Source organism: Varanus komodoensis, unplaced genomic scaffold, assembly GCF_004798865.1.
Source record: "Varanus komodoensis strain SLA01 unplaced genomic scaffold, ASM479886v1 scaffold37, whole genome shotgun sequence".
In the NCBI taxonomy this organism is placed as follows: domain Eukaryota; kingdom Metazoa; phylum Chordata; class Lepidosauria; order Squamata; family Varanidae; genus Varanus; species Varanus komodoensis.
In genome coordinates, this window is record NW_025335889.1 from 7199860 (window position 1) to 7216444 (window position 16585).

General features: G+C 37.7%; 1 protein-coding gene across 5 annotated transcripts in view; it reads right to left on the reverse strand.

Moving 5' to 3' along the window:
- Window positions 1–570: 570 nt before the first annotated feature.
- DHX35 (DEAH-box helicase 35) overlaps window positions 571–16585 on the reverse strand; it is a 44760-nt gene continuing 28745 nt past the window's right edge. For 2 of the 5 annotated variants that reach the window (XM_044440325.1, XM_044440322.1), the window contains 7 exons: window positions 16179–16273; window positions 15766–15843; window positions 14853–14982; window positions 13271–13352; window positions 12567–12638; window positions 10092–10203; window positions 571–3117 (listed from right to left, as the gene is read on the reverse strand). In XM_044440325.1, the coding sequence (XP_044296260.1) occupies window positions 3073–3117; window positions 10092–10203; window positions 12567–12638; window positions 13271–13352; window positions 14853–14982; window positions 15766–15843; window positions 16179–16273 (614 nt within the window). In that variant the 3' untranslated portion in view covers window positions 571–3072. Of the gene's footprint in view, window positions 3118–10064; window positions 10204–12566; window positions 12639–13270; window positions 13353–14828; window positions 14983–15765; window positions 15844–16178; window positions 16274–16585 lie in introns of all 5 variants that reach the window. The other 3 variants (XM_044440324.1, XM_044440320.1, XM_044440323.1) reach the window with 2 other exon arrangements.

Sequence of the window (16585 nt, forward strand, 5' to 3'; positions counted from 1 at the left end):
TCGGTACCCTCCCTAGAAAGGAACTCTAAGCTCTAGTTCTACTTATTCAATGCTGTCTATGGAACACTATTTATCCTTTTCATTGTTGTTACCATGTATTTTTTGTTTAATCCTGCTTACAAAGGTCCAAAATATTTAGGATCAGTGGATATTGCCCCAAATTCCATAATAGAGGGGATGAGAACATGGCACACAAGTAAAGATCAAAACTGTTAGAAGAATTTTTCTCCTCGAAGAAAGAAAAATCCCTGCCCTGACAGTCACTCTGTTAGAGCAGAAAGGTGGGTGTATAAAATACGTTAATAAATATAGGATGATTACAGTAAGGGCAATGCACTGCATTACTAGTGAATGAATAACACAAAATGCATCAGGTTTTGCATAATTTAGAATGGCCTCTTTTGGGAGCCTTGTTCAGAATGGCCACTTCTAATTTTCCATGGAGCAAGATTTTGCTTTACACAGGACTATTCATCAAAACAAATACTTGCTTACCAACCAGCAATAAAATATGGTCTTGATAAATTATGCTTATACTTAACTTCCATAAATAGGCACACATTTCCAAAGTTCTTTATACCACAACTTTATTCCCCTCCCTCCCTTAAGTGAATTACCAGAGGACAAAACAACACAGACTTTTACACACTTTATCCAGGATAAAGCTCCTTTAAAGGAACAACACAGCTTTGGAAGTAAGTCAGATGTCCATTATGGAGCGTCACCAGCATTCTGGACACTACAGAGTACACAAGAATAAAGACAACCCCAGCTCTACAGAGCTCACACACTGAGAGAAAGAGAAGAGGGAGAAATGGTTGACTCAAAAATTCAGAGTTGTAAATGAAATGTTGTTAAACTGGTGATTTATACAGCACTGGGAGGACCACACACTGACAGGAAAAAACTTATCTATAGATTTGAGGAAAGCAAGGAAGATTTGAAAAAGTGACTTAGGATACAAAACCAGAGCAAAGAAAATGCTTATTTTGTGTAAAATAAAAAAAGCCCTTGTTTACATACATTTAAAAACAGTGAAGAGAACAAGGCATTAAGCAAAAGCAATGCTCTAAAAACAAAGACAGATCCATACAATCAAAATACATCCTCCTGAAATAAAAATTATTTGAAAATAAATATATATTTATCCCAAACTATAACACTGATACAAGGGAGAGATTTTCAGGAGAAAGAGAGCCAATGCAAGATTATCAGTGCATGCTACATTGACCACCATTTGCCTTTGAGGAAGGCAGTCTCAGTATAGTTGTAAAGATTACAATGGTTCAGTAAAAGTGAACAGGGAAGCATATAGATGTGTTTTCCAGGATCATGGAAACACACTTTGACCAAGAGCCTCATGCCCCTAGCCCTCCAGTCCACCAATGTGCAGTGGTACATTCTGATAAGGGACATGCTACGTCCTTGGGGACAGGACAATCAATGCCTTGTTCAGGGTCCTCCTGGCCGAAGGCCCTGCCATCATCCTCTGGGACAGAGGATATGTTATAAGCAGAACCTTTATCCTTCAGCCTTGCAGAGGTCTCAGATTACACAATTGGAGAGGGTCCTTTAACAGTCTAGTCAGCTCTTCCAGTAGTGGCAGAGCTGACTCCGTGACAGCCTACACAAGGTATCAGTTGGCTTTAGCTCCTGGGTGAGACAACATCCTCCTATTGCCTTAGTAGAAGTTCCAGCAGGGCCCACTAGGACCCTATCCAGGGGCCCATTTTCCTACATAGTACAAGTTTTCCCTCTAGGCCCCCAAGTGGGGACCCGGAATAAGATTAAAAAACAACACCAACAGTTTAAATCACACAAGAGCATTTTGAAAGTAAGCCATTTCTATGTTACATACAGGGAAATGAACCCCTGAAATGAACTAATTCTCATTGGCATGCATCACAAAGCATCAGCACCAGGTTAAGGAATGCTTTTTTGTCTGGAATAACATGGAAGATTTTAAGAGCCAAAGGGGCTTAATGCCCTTACAGAGGGCAGCTTTCCTGCTTCCCAGATTGGAGGACTCCTTTAACTTTTTCACCCTCCATCAGAAGAAAAGAGAACTCTCTCATAGATGGTCACCCTGCCCCCGGCCCTCTTTCTCCTCCCTGATATATAGTCAGCACCATCTGATTGATAACTGACTTACCAGTGGTGATCATGAATCTCATACCACAGAAACACTTTGCAAGGCCATAGACCCAGTACAGAGGATTTTCAGGATTCACAATAACAAAACACTAAAACCAAATACTGACCCCAAGTTCCTTATTTCTTTTTCTGAAAGGAAACCCAAGTAATTAAAGACTGTGAACAGGATGCACATCCTGCCCTATACCTCCTTCCTAGAAGAGCTTAGCCTTAGTGAAAATCTTGGTGTGAGTCAACACATTTTATATTTATAGAAATGGGTTCATTTGAAAAACAGACCTATTATATTTTAAAAATGCAAGGCGGATGAAAATCAGGGGACAGTTGGTAAAAAGCTCAAAATCTATTGCTTCATAGCAGAGAGAGAGAAAGAGAGAAGAATAACATCACAGCAGTTAGGCACAATCACAGTTTTGAAGGTTTTCAATGCAATCCATTAAGGCTTTGCTTGTGGTCTTGAATCTGCCTACAAGTTGCAGGTAGGTCCAGAATGGCCAACAGCTTTCACAGTGGTCTAAAGGATCCTGAGCTCTACTTCCTCTCTCTGAGGACACTGCATCTTCCCCCTTTCCCTCTCTATTGCAAAGGTCAATGTAACTATTCACACCTTGCAAAATTTCTCATTTAGTATTGTTACTTTTTCTACTGAATTTAAAAGAAGTAAATGGCCTAGTAAACAAGGGTGGTCATCACAGTTAGACTGCTGGATAAAATGTCCACAAAGCAAGCTCTACTAAAGTGTTACAATGTATTGGTCATGCATAAATCCCTACAGAATCCTGCCAAGCAGGCATTTCAACATGTATAGTTGATGTGGGGTGAGGTTGCTAATCAACTAATTGTTAGATGGAGAGTAGTTGTTTCAAATCGGCAGCCGGTTCAGCATCACACACTGCGAAGTTCAACAGCCATGGCAAATCAGTGGTCATCTACTTTGGCTCTTTTGGTTTTCAGAGAAAGATGCTGCAATGAAAGAGAAGCACCATGTTTGATTTTGCAGTTTCATAAATGTTTCGATGAAGCAACTCTTCTAATCTCAATTAATCAGTTTCCAAGCTACCAAGTTTTTTTTTACTCTAGACTAACTAAAATTTCATTTTGAAATACTCCAAAAACACAATCATTTTCCTGTACAGCAACAGGTGAATTTTTACAGAACACTGCATTTTTTTAAAAAAAGTTTATCTGTTAATTGAATATTGTATATGGTTCAGGCATATTGCATTTTCTGCAACTTGTAACTAAGACCTGTCCCATTGGTAAAATGTTGCTACTGCGCCCAAAATCACTTGGGAAAGGGTTTATGCTACTGGAATGGCACAGGAACAACTAAAACGAAGTTGGGAGTTTTCACTTAAACTGAACCACAGTTGCCCTTGTAATGTCCATTCTTCCAGTTTGGAGAGATCTGCTTAGAATACAGCTCCTTTGTGTTTTTACTACCCTAGCATCTTGGCTATGTCAGCAGTAACTCCTAATTCTAGATCATTTTATAAACAAATGGAAAAGCAGTGGTTCCACTAAAAATCCCTATGTGATCCCACTGTTACATCCCTCCCATATGAGCATTTACCATCCAGTCCACTGTCTACTTTCTGAACTTGAACTAACACTTATTGTTATTCTTGTTGATGAGATAATTAACTTTTATTTCATGTTATTTAAATTGTTGGATTTATGTTAGAGCATCTGTAAGTCCTATCTTGGCAATATCATAAGTCATATTATGTATATACTGTACCAAACCGAAACATTTACTTAATAATGGATAAAAGCATCTATGAATTACCTCCCTTCTCCCCTTCTATTATTACCTTAACTTTCTTCTAATCAACATGAAGAAATGTGCAATCCTCTGCATGTTTAGACAGAAGTACTACAACTCCCATCATCTCTTCAGACAAACCTGTCAGCTTACACACACTGAGTACCGTAGGACATTTTTCAGTCTAAATATGCATAGGATTTCTTCCTTAAGCTACTTACTAAAAAGACTCAGCCAAGAGTTCTGGTCATACACAGAGGGAAGCTCCTCAATACAAGAAGTTATGGTGTCATAGAGCATGATAATTACAAGTAATTGGCCATTCCTGTAACAATTACTTTTGACAATTAATTGAGTAATCATTTGCATAACTGTGGAGTTAGAGGCACATGTTATGTGATCAACATACATGCACACGAGGTTATAAAGGACCTGGACTGCATGACATGACAACTCACCATCCATACATGGTATGGTTTCTACAGTGGTTTATTTTCTATAAACAAACCACCCTGAAAACCAGCTGCTTCTTCTAGGATTGTTCTTGCCCATAGTAGGTTGTATCACTGCAACCCACCTGAACAATTTTATCATGGGTAACTGGCATGGCTATGGAACCACACAGAAACAGCAAAAAAAAGCCCATGCTATTCACTTTTTGCAATCTTGCCAGTAACAGCCATTTCAAAAACAATAGCTTTGGAAGGATGGCCACTTGTTTCCCCCACTTCTTAAATTATTTTAGTGCCTCAAAATGATCAGTAGGGTCACAATTTATTATTGTGATTAGTATTCGTATTGTTGGTCTTTTGCAATTACATACTTATAGCTGATGAGTAGTAACAAGACAAGGTTATCTACTGACTAATCTGCACAGAGTTGTGAGAACTAGGGGAGGGGGTAATAGTAAGAGAAAAGAAGGACCCAGCAGCATCAGACAGAAGCACAAAAGCTGAAGGGGGAAAGTCAAAGGAGCAAGTGCATCAAGAGGGACAGAGAAGTGTATCTTTCACTTGGCAAATTGACACTTCACAGTGAACTCCACAACAACACTTCCCTACTCCAGCAGTGGAGTTAGTATCTCTCCTTTCAGGAATAGCTTGAGACTCAGAAAAGTATTGGTGCAGGGTGATGAGAACTGTCATTGTCGACACATTAAACTGAGATGACTGTATCATTAAGAGAAGATGCTATCTACGCACCCACCTTCTACACACACACTTTCGGTTTATTTACTTTTGATGTTATTTCCCCCTTTACTGGTGGCTTTTAAGCTGACAACTCAGTAATTGAACCTTGGCAACTGTGCACAGAATAGCTTATATGCAGCCTTCCCTTTTCATTCTGTTAATTCCTTTCACAGCTTGTACACTTGTGAATTAAAAAAAAATAAAATCATTTTCTGTTGAATTACAGAGTTGCATAATTTATATTTGGTAGCTTCTTGTTCCTCCAAAAGGATGCAAATAAGAGGGTTAGCAATTGGAATGGGGAATAGAAGAACAGACGAAAAGATGGGATCTGCCACAATGGACACTGCAGCACAATTTACTGAACACACTACAGGATGGGAAGCAGAAAATACTCAAAAGTGTAGGCCAGATTAACACACAGCCCATATAGGAGTACTGAACTTTCATGTCATTGTATGCGTACTGTGTTCAAAATGTAAACAGTGGTCCTGATGCATGTGAAAACAATGTTCCAAACCTGGGTCCTTCCAGTTTTAAGCCAGGATACCGAATAGATACTGCACAGGTGATTCTCAGGATGATTTGCATTTAGAATTTAATGGGCTGAGTGTGATCCTTCAGGGCTTGCTGAAAGGCTTTAGAGAACAGTTGAACATCCAACTGTTCTAGATCAGCAGCAGGCACTGTATTGCAGTGGCTCTGCTCCTGACTGATAGTCTCTATAAGGCAGCTTTGGTCAACAGCAACTTGACTGCTTGAAATGTATTCATTTGGTGGTAGAACCTATCAGTGTTCCTTGTGCCCTTTGCTTTTTACTACCTATGTGCATCCTTTCAGTATGATTACTTGGAGTAGAATGTCAAATGCTGATGACACTAACTTTGCCCAGTAACTTTTTATTTAGACTACTATAATGTATTCTGTACTGCGCTGCCTTTCAAGATGACTCAGAAACTTCAGTCACTAGTACGGAATCCAGGTGCTCATATTTCTATTTGAACAGAAAATTAGACCATATTACCCCAGCTTTAATGTGACTGCATTAGCTGCTGAACTGTTTCCCTGCTCAATTCAAGGGATTCATTCTTAAAGCTCTTAACAGTTGAATACTGTATCACACATACACAATGCTACTCCCATTATATTCTTCCCTATTCATCTAAGACCATCTGATTTTCCTCTGCATTCCTTTCATTGTGTTAAAATGTGAGGATGTACAGAGTGGCATCTACACTGTGCTAGCAACCGGCAATACGGAATGCTTTTCTGTCATTAAATACAGTTCCTATCCTAGTTTTAGAACTTTTAGCATCACATGAAAAATATTTTTTCCAAAGCAGCTTATGTTTTCATGTTTTTACATTATACTGAATTATGCCATAACATTTTACATGTTATTTTTTTTCTGCATCCTGTGAGTTGCAAAGGCAACTCCAATATACATAAATAAAATCCCTCCAGGTACAGGTCTTACTTACGAATCCATAGTCAATGGATTCATATGCAAATAGAAAGTGCAAAGATAGCCTGCTTGCTCAGAGGAGCTAGTTATATACTTGTCAGAGCTGAACGAGCAAGCATGAATTCTCACTCTCATTGTCTGCTGATGTGTACAGCCTGTACATCTGTGCACGTGAACTAGACTTCAGAGGCTTTTTAACCTATGCATTGGACATTTTCCCAAAGAAGTCTATTCATAAGCACAAAGGATACAGAGTTCACTTTATTTGCTTCATGCTTTCTGGAGGTAGTTTTCCACACAACCTATAGTTAATTTTTGGCATTCACTGCCACAAGATGAGTTGATGGCCACTAGTTTACATGGTTTTAAAGGGGATCATACAAATTCATGGAGGGTAAGTCATATGCATATACTATATCTAGGTTTAGAGGCAACTTACCACTGAATTACCACTGCTGAAAAGAAAACCAGTGGTCAAGGGCTATTGCCTTTATGTCCTGCTTGTGAACTTCCCAGAGTTACATGGTTATCCACTATGTGAAATAGGACACTGGATATGCCTTTGGTCTGATCCAACAGGGCTCATTTTATGTTTAATTCAAAAGAAATCCAGCAGGTATCACTCCTGAAGTGACCCTATAACCACAGCAGAAAGTACCTGAGGATATAAAAACTAAAAGCAAAAACGCAAAAAAAGGAGAGGTGGGTGAGGAAGCCCTTAAGGCCTATTCCAGTTGGTCTCTCCCTGTTCCATGTCATCTGCCATCAACTGTGCTGCAGGAAGGATTCCAGAATAGTGAAGGGTAGGTGAGGATGAAACTTGTTCCTGGTTTCAGCTGACTTCTCCCTGTCCCAGAGCCTTTTACCACCAACTGTCCTGAGGAAAGGATTTTTATTAGCTTTCTAAAGAATTTTTTTAATGAATTTGTATTATTTTATGAAAAATGGAGGCCTTTGAATTGTGGTGCTGGAGAAGACTCCTGCAAGTCCCTTGGACCACAAGGGGATCAAACCGGTCATTCCTAGAGGAGATCAACCCTGACTGCTCTTTAGAAGGCCAGATACCGAAGATGAAACTCACATACTTTGGCCATCAAATGAAAAGGAAGGACTCCCTGGAGAAGAGCCTAATGCTGGGAACAATTGAGGGCAAAAGAAGAAGGGGATGGCAGAGAATGAGGTGGCTAGATGGAGTCACTGAAGCAGTTGGCGTGAGCTTAAGTGGACACTGGGGGATGGTGGACAGGAAGACCTGGAGAAATGTTGTCCATGGGGTCGCGATGGGTCAGACGCGACTTCGCAACTAACAACAAAAATTATTTTATGTTACTTGTAAGCAAACTTATATCTTGAAAGGCAGCATATCCATGATTTAAATAAAGAAACAGACTAGTAAAAAGGTAATTAATTGTTCATTCCCTTTTCAGTGTGGAACTAACAAAAGGACTAGGTAATTTATGACATATATTCATACAATTAAAAATTATGTGGTATGCTACTTCCTTTTTTTCTTTATCACAAGGATATATAAACCTTAACTTTGTGAGCAAGCCAATAGCCAGAGATGTATCACTTCAGTTCATGGATTTAAATATACCAAAAAAGACAGCACCTGGCTATTTCTGGGCTTAGAACCAGATAAGTGGAACATCCATTTATTTATTTATTTATTTATTTATTTATTTTACATAAAGGTACATAGGTCTAAAATTGCTGTATTGCCTCATTTGGCACATGACTCTCCTTTTTAAAGTGTAGCAATTCTCTGCAGTTACCAGCACATGCTATGCATTTATTCTAAGGTCTGAGCAACTCCAGGAATTCAAAAACGGGCACATGGCCAATGCTATTTTATCGTATCATTGCTTTGCTGGAATCCTGCCAGTCCTGACAAGTATCTGGAACTCATACAGGATGTGATGATAGACAGGATGCATACATTACATACTGTTTTCAATTTCAAATTCCTCAAACTTTATAATGGCTTAATAGCTCTTCCTCTTCACAGGGTGTTGTGCCTGACATATCATCATGGGGCTTCCTGATTCAGTATTTACATACATCCTAAAAGTCAGCTACTCCTAGAGCCAGTAGCACTGATACAAAGTTTTTCTTTCAAGGTAGCCTTTGGAAACAATAAATCCATCACCTCAAATAGTTATCCTTGGCTACTCTGCAACACTCAGAAGATTTCATTACAGTAAAATGCTGCAGCTTCTACCTACTGCCAGAGCTACTACAGGCAGAATTAAGCCATTTGTGCTTCATGGTCACAATATTTTTATAGTGCACTTCAAACTTTCAAAGCATTATCCATTAATTATCTTTCTAATCCTGATGGGGACTTTCCTAAAGTTGGCTAGCATTATTATCCTTTCTCTTGACAATCTGGGCCCAATTTAAAGTGCTTATACTTACATACAAAGCCTTAAATAGCTTGGCTCCTGGATACCTGAAAGACTGTCATATGTTCCTACCTGTCTATTAAGATCAAGAGAAGAGGTCCTTCTTAAGTAGCCATTCCCCAGGAAGGTGAGGGGGATAGTGGCTAAAAGAAGGGTCTTCTCATTGGTTGCTGAGAATAGACTCCCCAGACAGGTGTGTCTAGTCCACTGCTGTTATAATTTTGGTGCCAGGTGGAAACATATTCCTTCCCCAGCTATTTTAATATTGAATTTTAGTGGCAACTTGATTTTCAATGACTCTATTCCTGGTACATAGTTGATTTTAGTTTAAATTGTAATATTTTAATTTTGTTAATTATGCTTTTATATTTTGGATACATTGTTAATGATTTTCTGCTATTGATTTTAGAATGTTATGCTGTTTTAAAAGTTGTAAGCCACACAGAGAGCCCAGGTATGGGCTATTGTAGGTGCATATTAATAGGAATAATAAAAATACAAATAATAATAATACTTTTTGTACAAAAATACAAAACCAAAATAAATCATGGTTGAGATAGGGGGAGGACATTTGGTGCATAATCCCACAGCTGCTCTTGATCTCTAAAATGTTATTATGGGCACACCAAACTCATTGAGAAGAGTCAACGATGCCAGTTATTCCTTAAGCATGACCTTATATTAAAATTATCTATAAAAAGTTCTAAATGCTAGATGAATTTAAAACATGTTGCACAGAAGTTTGAAGTATAAATAATGAAGGATTTATACTACTTCAAATAAACTCAGGCTGCCTTAAACATGGCTTCTCAGTGACTAGGATACCTCCAGGACTGAAAGTAGCTGCATTTTTCCTACCAACTCCATCAGATACAGCTTTATAAGCTCAATGTTAATTCAACAGATATCTACATAACGGCAAAAAGCCCCAACAACAACCAAGCAATCTCAACCTTTAGATTCATAGTACAGTAGCAATAAACTGCACAACTTAACACAATTCATCAAATTCTCTTAATGCAAAGCACATGCAGCAAGCACATAAAAGCACAGAAGAACAAGAACTGCCAATACGGCAATGGTACCGTTTGGAATCTATGCCGAGCCCGTACCGTTCCTTGCTGGTAAAAGTGAGGGGCTAGTTCCAGTAGCCAAGCCGATTCAATCGCTGTTACGTCTCGCATGTAATACTTTGAGGTCTGTATCACTTCATTGTAGACGACCCTAAAAATATAGCGAGAAAAGGTACAGGTGCATTATAAAAAGCATCTGCTAGGAGTATCTGAATACCTTTCTACTTGGTATTTGGAAAGGTCTCATAATATAGACATCAAGTCTTAATTACTGAATCGCTAGGCCAATTCACACAACACAGTGTTTTATTGTGGATTATGTAACCCAAGATTAGCCTGAAAACATGCAGCCACCATTTTGAATATGATCCCTCTTAGTGAGAGATTGCAGCATTAACTGAGGCTTAAGTATGTGCCTAGCCCTCGACTGAACCATGATGCATGGGCCTGCATAGCATACAACCCCCAGTCTCTCTGATCAAAAATCATTTATTCAAAACAGCAGCTACACATGCCGTACTCAGACTGCAGCTTTGTTACTGTTATGTATTATCAACTGGTCTCCAACACAGGGCAATGAATGAATGTCCTCCAAAAGGTCCTGCTCTTTAAAAAAAAAATCTTATTGCATTCTTTAAAAAAAGAGTACAGAAAAGAGAAAAAATGTAAGAGAGAAATAAGAATGCCAGTGGATCTTACACAAACCTAACAGATTCATAACCTAGCAAATCTCTGCCCAAATAAAATAAAATTTCTATCTTTCTGTCAATCAGTACTTTGTTGGAAATACGAATATAATTATCGGTTGCTAAGCCAATAAATTTGCCAATCACTTTCAGTCAGTTATAAATCATCAACAATATTTTTACAAGCTTCATTTTGTTCTGTATTAAACTGCATATAGTAAAATTTCCATTTATCATTAAATTCTTCAATCCATCTTCTGTTTACATAATTAGTTAATTTTGCCAACATCCAACTTATTTTTCTAAAATTCAATGGTTGGGCATTCTGTTGTTTTCCATTTAAAAGCAATTGTAACTCTTGCTGCAGTTGTCATAAATTTAAATAACTCTAACATATTATTTGAGAAAGTCTCTGGCATGATATTCAAAAGCATATTCTTAGCAGTCACAGGAAAGGGGTTTTTTTTTTTTGGGGGGGGGGGGGATTTCCACATGTATTAGCTTCCAGAATGTTTTTATTTTATCACAAGTCTACCACATATGGTAGGAAGTTCCATCTACTACTTCACATTTCCAACATGTTCTGTTATAATTCTTGTGCATTTTTCTATATCTTATCTACATACTACCAAAAAGAAAAACCCCAAAAAACAAAACAAAACAATTTTAGGGTTTTAGACTGGCTGTAAATTTCATGTTCTTCTTCCATACAGTTGCCTTTGGCTGAATGATATTTCTTCTCCAAGGTTCTGCATCCAAATTATCATGCATTTTTTGGCTTGAGTTTCAGTATCAAATTGGAGTAGCTGCTTTTAAAACCATCCTAACAAATAATCCTTTTGTTGAGTAATCAGCTTTTCAAATTCCATCAGGTCCCTCACAGTGCCTTTCCCTGACTGAATTTCCTGAAAATGTCCTGCTCTTGACAGTCCTGCTCAGTTCTTGTAAACTCAAGGCTGTAGCTTCCTTTATGGAATCAATCCACCCTATATTTGGTCTTTCCCTTCGTCTTCTGCCTTTTACTTTCCTAGCATTACTGCCTTCTCCAGTGAGCCTTTGCTGATTGTAGGCTAATCCATTTTATGGTGTGAATGAGATCCCTGTCTACACAGCTAGAGGTGAAGGGGAACAGAGTATTCAAAAGTCATATACTATACTTTCTCATCTCTGAGAAGTAACTGGTCAAGGAAACTGACAATTTGAAGAAGGCAGAAGATCCTTCTTCATGCTGCACATTATCTCTTTATGACACAACTTGTGAGTTGGGTTGCTAGCACTTGCTTACAGGTTTGAAGTCACAAAAGGTGGTAAGCAGTCTGAGATAAATAAATAGCAGTTACATTTATCTAATACAAAAACTCTTCTCTGACCATTCACCAGAAATATGAGGACTTTCAAAATTTGAAAAGCAAAGAAGCACAATCAAAATGCAAATGCAGTACTACTAGCTAGGGCTCACCGGACCATTCCAAAGTGGAGCAAACAGTTGGCCAGTTCTGAATTTCACATGTATACATTCACAGAAACATTTACAAAAGCACTCCCATAAAGACTAATGTAGTATCAAAGAGGCCCTTCTGCGGTTCAACATTCATTAAATGTTTTAATAGCATTAAAAAAAAGCTATTTAGATTTGCTGTCATATGTTAGCTTTCACAACTCCTGGTTCTTTCCAGTAGTATTCCGTTTAATGATTTTTAACCTAAATAAGATGCATTCTAGGAAGTGTGTATTCTGAAACCTCCAACTCTCAGATACACTATGAGAGATATGACTGTAAATGATAGAGCATCAAAAGCAACGTAGCACACATATGAAAACAACATACCAACGAGGAGGTTTCTCTGCATACAGCACTGAGGTGGGGTGGATATGAAGTTCATGGTCATCACGAATAGTCCTTGAAAGAACAGCATTATTTCAGATTATTTATTGATTTATTTATAACTAATGGTTCTGTCAGACCAAGGCAGCATAGGGATGATATATGTGTGTGGCAAAAAGGACAACTGTTCTTTGATGATTAGCCTGATGATCAGCCGTAGTTAAGAAAAATCTTCCAAAAAAAAGGCATTAGCAGCTACTCAAAGATCAATTCGATGCTTTCCCAGCTTCCATTTCTTTCCCTTGAGTACCTGCCTTTTCCCCTTATTTAGTATGATGGTTTTTTAGGTGAAAGGAGACTTCCCTAAAAAGTTGGTGGACTGCTGAAAGTTCTTTACTCTCTGATGTAGCTTGATTAAGCAAGGATGCAAAATGCCTATTTGCCTCAAGCAAAGATAAGATTCCCTGTGAGCATATACTGGACAACAGAATCTGGAATAAAAGTACTATTTTTATGCCTATTCATTTTCTTATGATTCGTTCATCAAGAACGACTTTGACCCATGTAAATCAATTCTGTTCCATTTCCATTCTGGCAATAACTGTCTTTTACCATCATTCTTTGGCCTGCACTATAGTGATCATCACTGGGCTGAGCTAAGCAAAGCAAGTTGTGTTGATTTGTGGGGCTTATTATTATTAGTTTACCTGTAGGCTCCAGTAGAGTGAAATCTGGCTGCATTAGCAAAGAATCCAGAAACTATACACCTTAGAACAGGATCCGGATCCCCTAAAAGTAGTGGACCAATTATTTCACAAAGCTGTTAGTCAACAAAGGCAAATTATCAGGGAAAGAAAATGAATTATAAAACCCACATAGTTCATAGTAAATTGCATCTGTCAGTTGTTTACTCAGTATAGGACTGCTTCTCACCAGACTAAACCATGGTTTATTTAAACCATAGTTTGTTGCCCTAGCCAGGGTTTGTCTTGCAGATGATCCAACAGGTTATGATTTGTTTCCTCATCTCCTGTACTGTTTGTTTCCTTTGCTTTCTCCCTCACTGTATCACAAATGCCTTCATGGCACTGCATTAGAGACACATAATCAGACTGATTTTTAAACTGCTCCTATATGCTACCTTTGTGTCCTTGCAAAATAAACCATTAACAATTCACAGTTCTAAGTCTGTCCCTAACAACAAGTCACAATTTAAACAATCCACAGTTCATAATCCAACACGGAGTCTCTTCATGGATTGTTCCAGGTTAACTCATAATTTTGAGTTCACATGTAACAGCCTATGATTCCACAAACCAAAAATTAAGTGCAAACCAGATCTATAGATGTATTTAAAGTTGTTTAATTGGTCTGTTAAGTGGTACATAGGTGTTTTATTCCCTTTAAGTTCAGTAAATGATTGAATAGCATTACGTCCAGCTAAAACAGGTGGAACCATTAGTTATCACCCCATCTTATTACTTTTAGTCTATTTATATTTTATTTACAACAGTTATATATCATTTCATATCTAGACAGATTCCAGAGTGGTGAACAACAGAAAAACACAATAGTAAAACACGATATTGAAAGCTTTTTTTAAGAAAAGAATATTAAAAAAAGAAAAAAGCCTTAGCTGGTCAATTGAAGATTTATTGAAATTAGGGGGTTTGCAGCAGGCACAGAAAGTAACACAATGTTCATGTCTACCTGATCTCTAGAGGCAAGAAGTTCCTCAGAAAGGCACCCACCATACCGAAGGCTTTACTCCAGGTATACTCCAACTAAGTAGCATCCCATCTAATAGCCTCAGTGACTAGGCAGGTTGAAGAGGGTGCTCCTATTATATGACATTGCAGTTTGGGCTGATTTTATCATTAGCTACCTTGATATCTTAACTGAAGGGCATGGTATTATAATAATAAATTAATGTTGCCACATGGAATTGTTCAGCCATGAACCAGATCTTCCAGGTATGCAATTCAACACTAACCACCTGCACATTAGTAAATATTACTAGCTTGTGTCAGTAACACTGAGAATAACGCAACATGTAGTATGACTTATAAGTAAACTAGGTACCCTAAAAAACTTCCACCAAATTGTATATTGGAAAAAAAATATACTACATATCATGGAAATGTTTTTAAATGGATGGATGCTAAAAAAAAAATCATGCTTCATAGTAAATTCTACAAATGTTGTGAAGGAGACTTTCATAATTAAGCTGGCAATTCTGGAAATAATTAATAGAAAAGAGATTACCATATTCTCTTCTTTTGTTCATACCTTCACTAGACTTTTTTGGTACTTTGAACCTGACAAGGAGTTTTTTCAATTGTTCTCTCACAGTTGTAGCTCTGACAAGGCCTTTGTAATTGAGAAAATGGTCCTGACACCACTGAGAACTCTTGTTGTGCTGCAGAGGAAAGGATAAAACACACTAAAAAAACTTGTTTTTGGAAGTATTGGTATTTGCTTTATCTCCAGGTTTTTGCTTTCCCTAATATTATGGCAGCAGGATACACACAACACAAACATCTGTCAACAGTCTAAAACCCTACAATCCTAACAGCAAAAAAAGTAATGATTAAGGATGGAATTTACAAAGGAGGCTGTGGTACCCAATTGCTTCCACGGTTCAACTCTTTAAGTTGGCACTTGGGAAAATCTCATGGTACATGAGGATGTTTATAACTATCTAATTTTTCGGCATTCTGAATTCACTTGACAAGGCCATTATAGATGAAGGAATACTGCAGACAAGGCACTAAGTTAGTAAAATAATGCATAGGCTCCAAATATAAGCAACTTGTCAACAAGGAACCAATCCAATTGATTATTGAGGACAGAAAGCATATGTTAATCTTGAGAAGCTCGGCATAGCTTTTAAATGTTTTAGCACACATACAAGGTCCTAATTCTTATTGTAAAGGAAATAAGTTTCAAACTGTTTGCCTACAAAATACATGCCATGCTCTTAAATCTGTCATGTCACAGAAGGGCCAAGTAGGTCTTTCAGCAGAGAAGAGCTTTACTGTTCTGCCCAACTTCCCTGTTTAGTTTTTCAACACATATCCAGTCCTGTTAATTACTTATGCTGCATGTTTACAGTCTTCAAAGACAGACATTAAACAGATTCAATGCTAGTAAATTGAATCCATATTTTACATGCCCTCATGTAGTTGGGGTTATTGCTTACTTTTATAAAAGCTTCATAGACATTGAGCATGGTGAGATGGTCACCCTCCTCAACAGCAAATTTTCTGTGTTCTCTGATCTGAAAAGGAGAATTAAAAAAATAGGGGCCCTTTAGACAACATATAATAAAACTGGAACAAGCTGGAAATCTGTCACTGGATCAACAATCCAACTTACCAAGAATGCTTCATTCTTGCCAAAGTGAATATTCAAACTATATTTTAAATATGTATTTCTCATTCTGAAAAGCTAGCATATATAATTTTATCTTCTCTCATTGCAGTTGAGAGCCTTAGCATAAATATTTAAATATTCAGGCAGTCAGTTACCAAAGTGTTTCACAACATGAATTAAAATATATCCAATGTAAACAAGTTAGAAAGGGGAGTTGATGAGCCCAGGAATGGCACTTACAGCTTGTGACTTTTGGTTTGGAGGAATTATAAAAATGTTCTGGATCTGCATCATGGCTGCAATGCTCAGAATCTCCTGGGAACAACCAAAATTCCCTGCAAAATGATTAAAGGAAAAGAGAATGGAAAAGGAATTTCACTTTCACACTCCCATAAAGAAAATACTTTTCTCTCTACCATTACCTGGTAAATATAGTCATGACATGGATGACTTTGATTGTGACTCAACACTAAATATGGAATGTATAAATATTAAACTAATTGAAGCAGAAAGCAGGATAATGTTTCTGTTTTTGTAAAATATTTACTCTGTTTCTTTCATAACTGTGTATTCATTCATTGCTGCCATCAGACCACCATGCTATAACCTACAGAACACACTTAACATTTTACTTCTATTTTATAGAT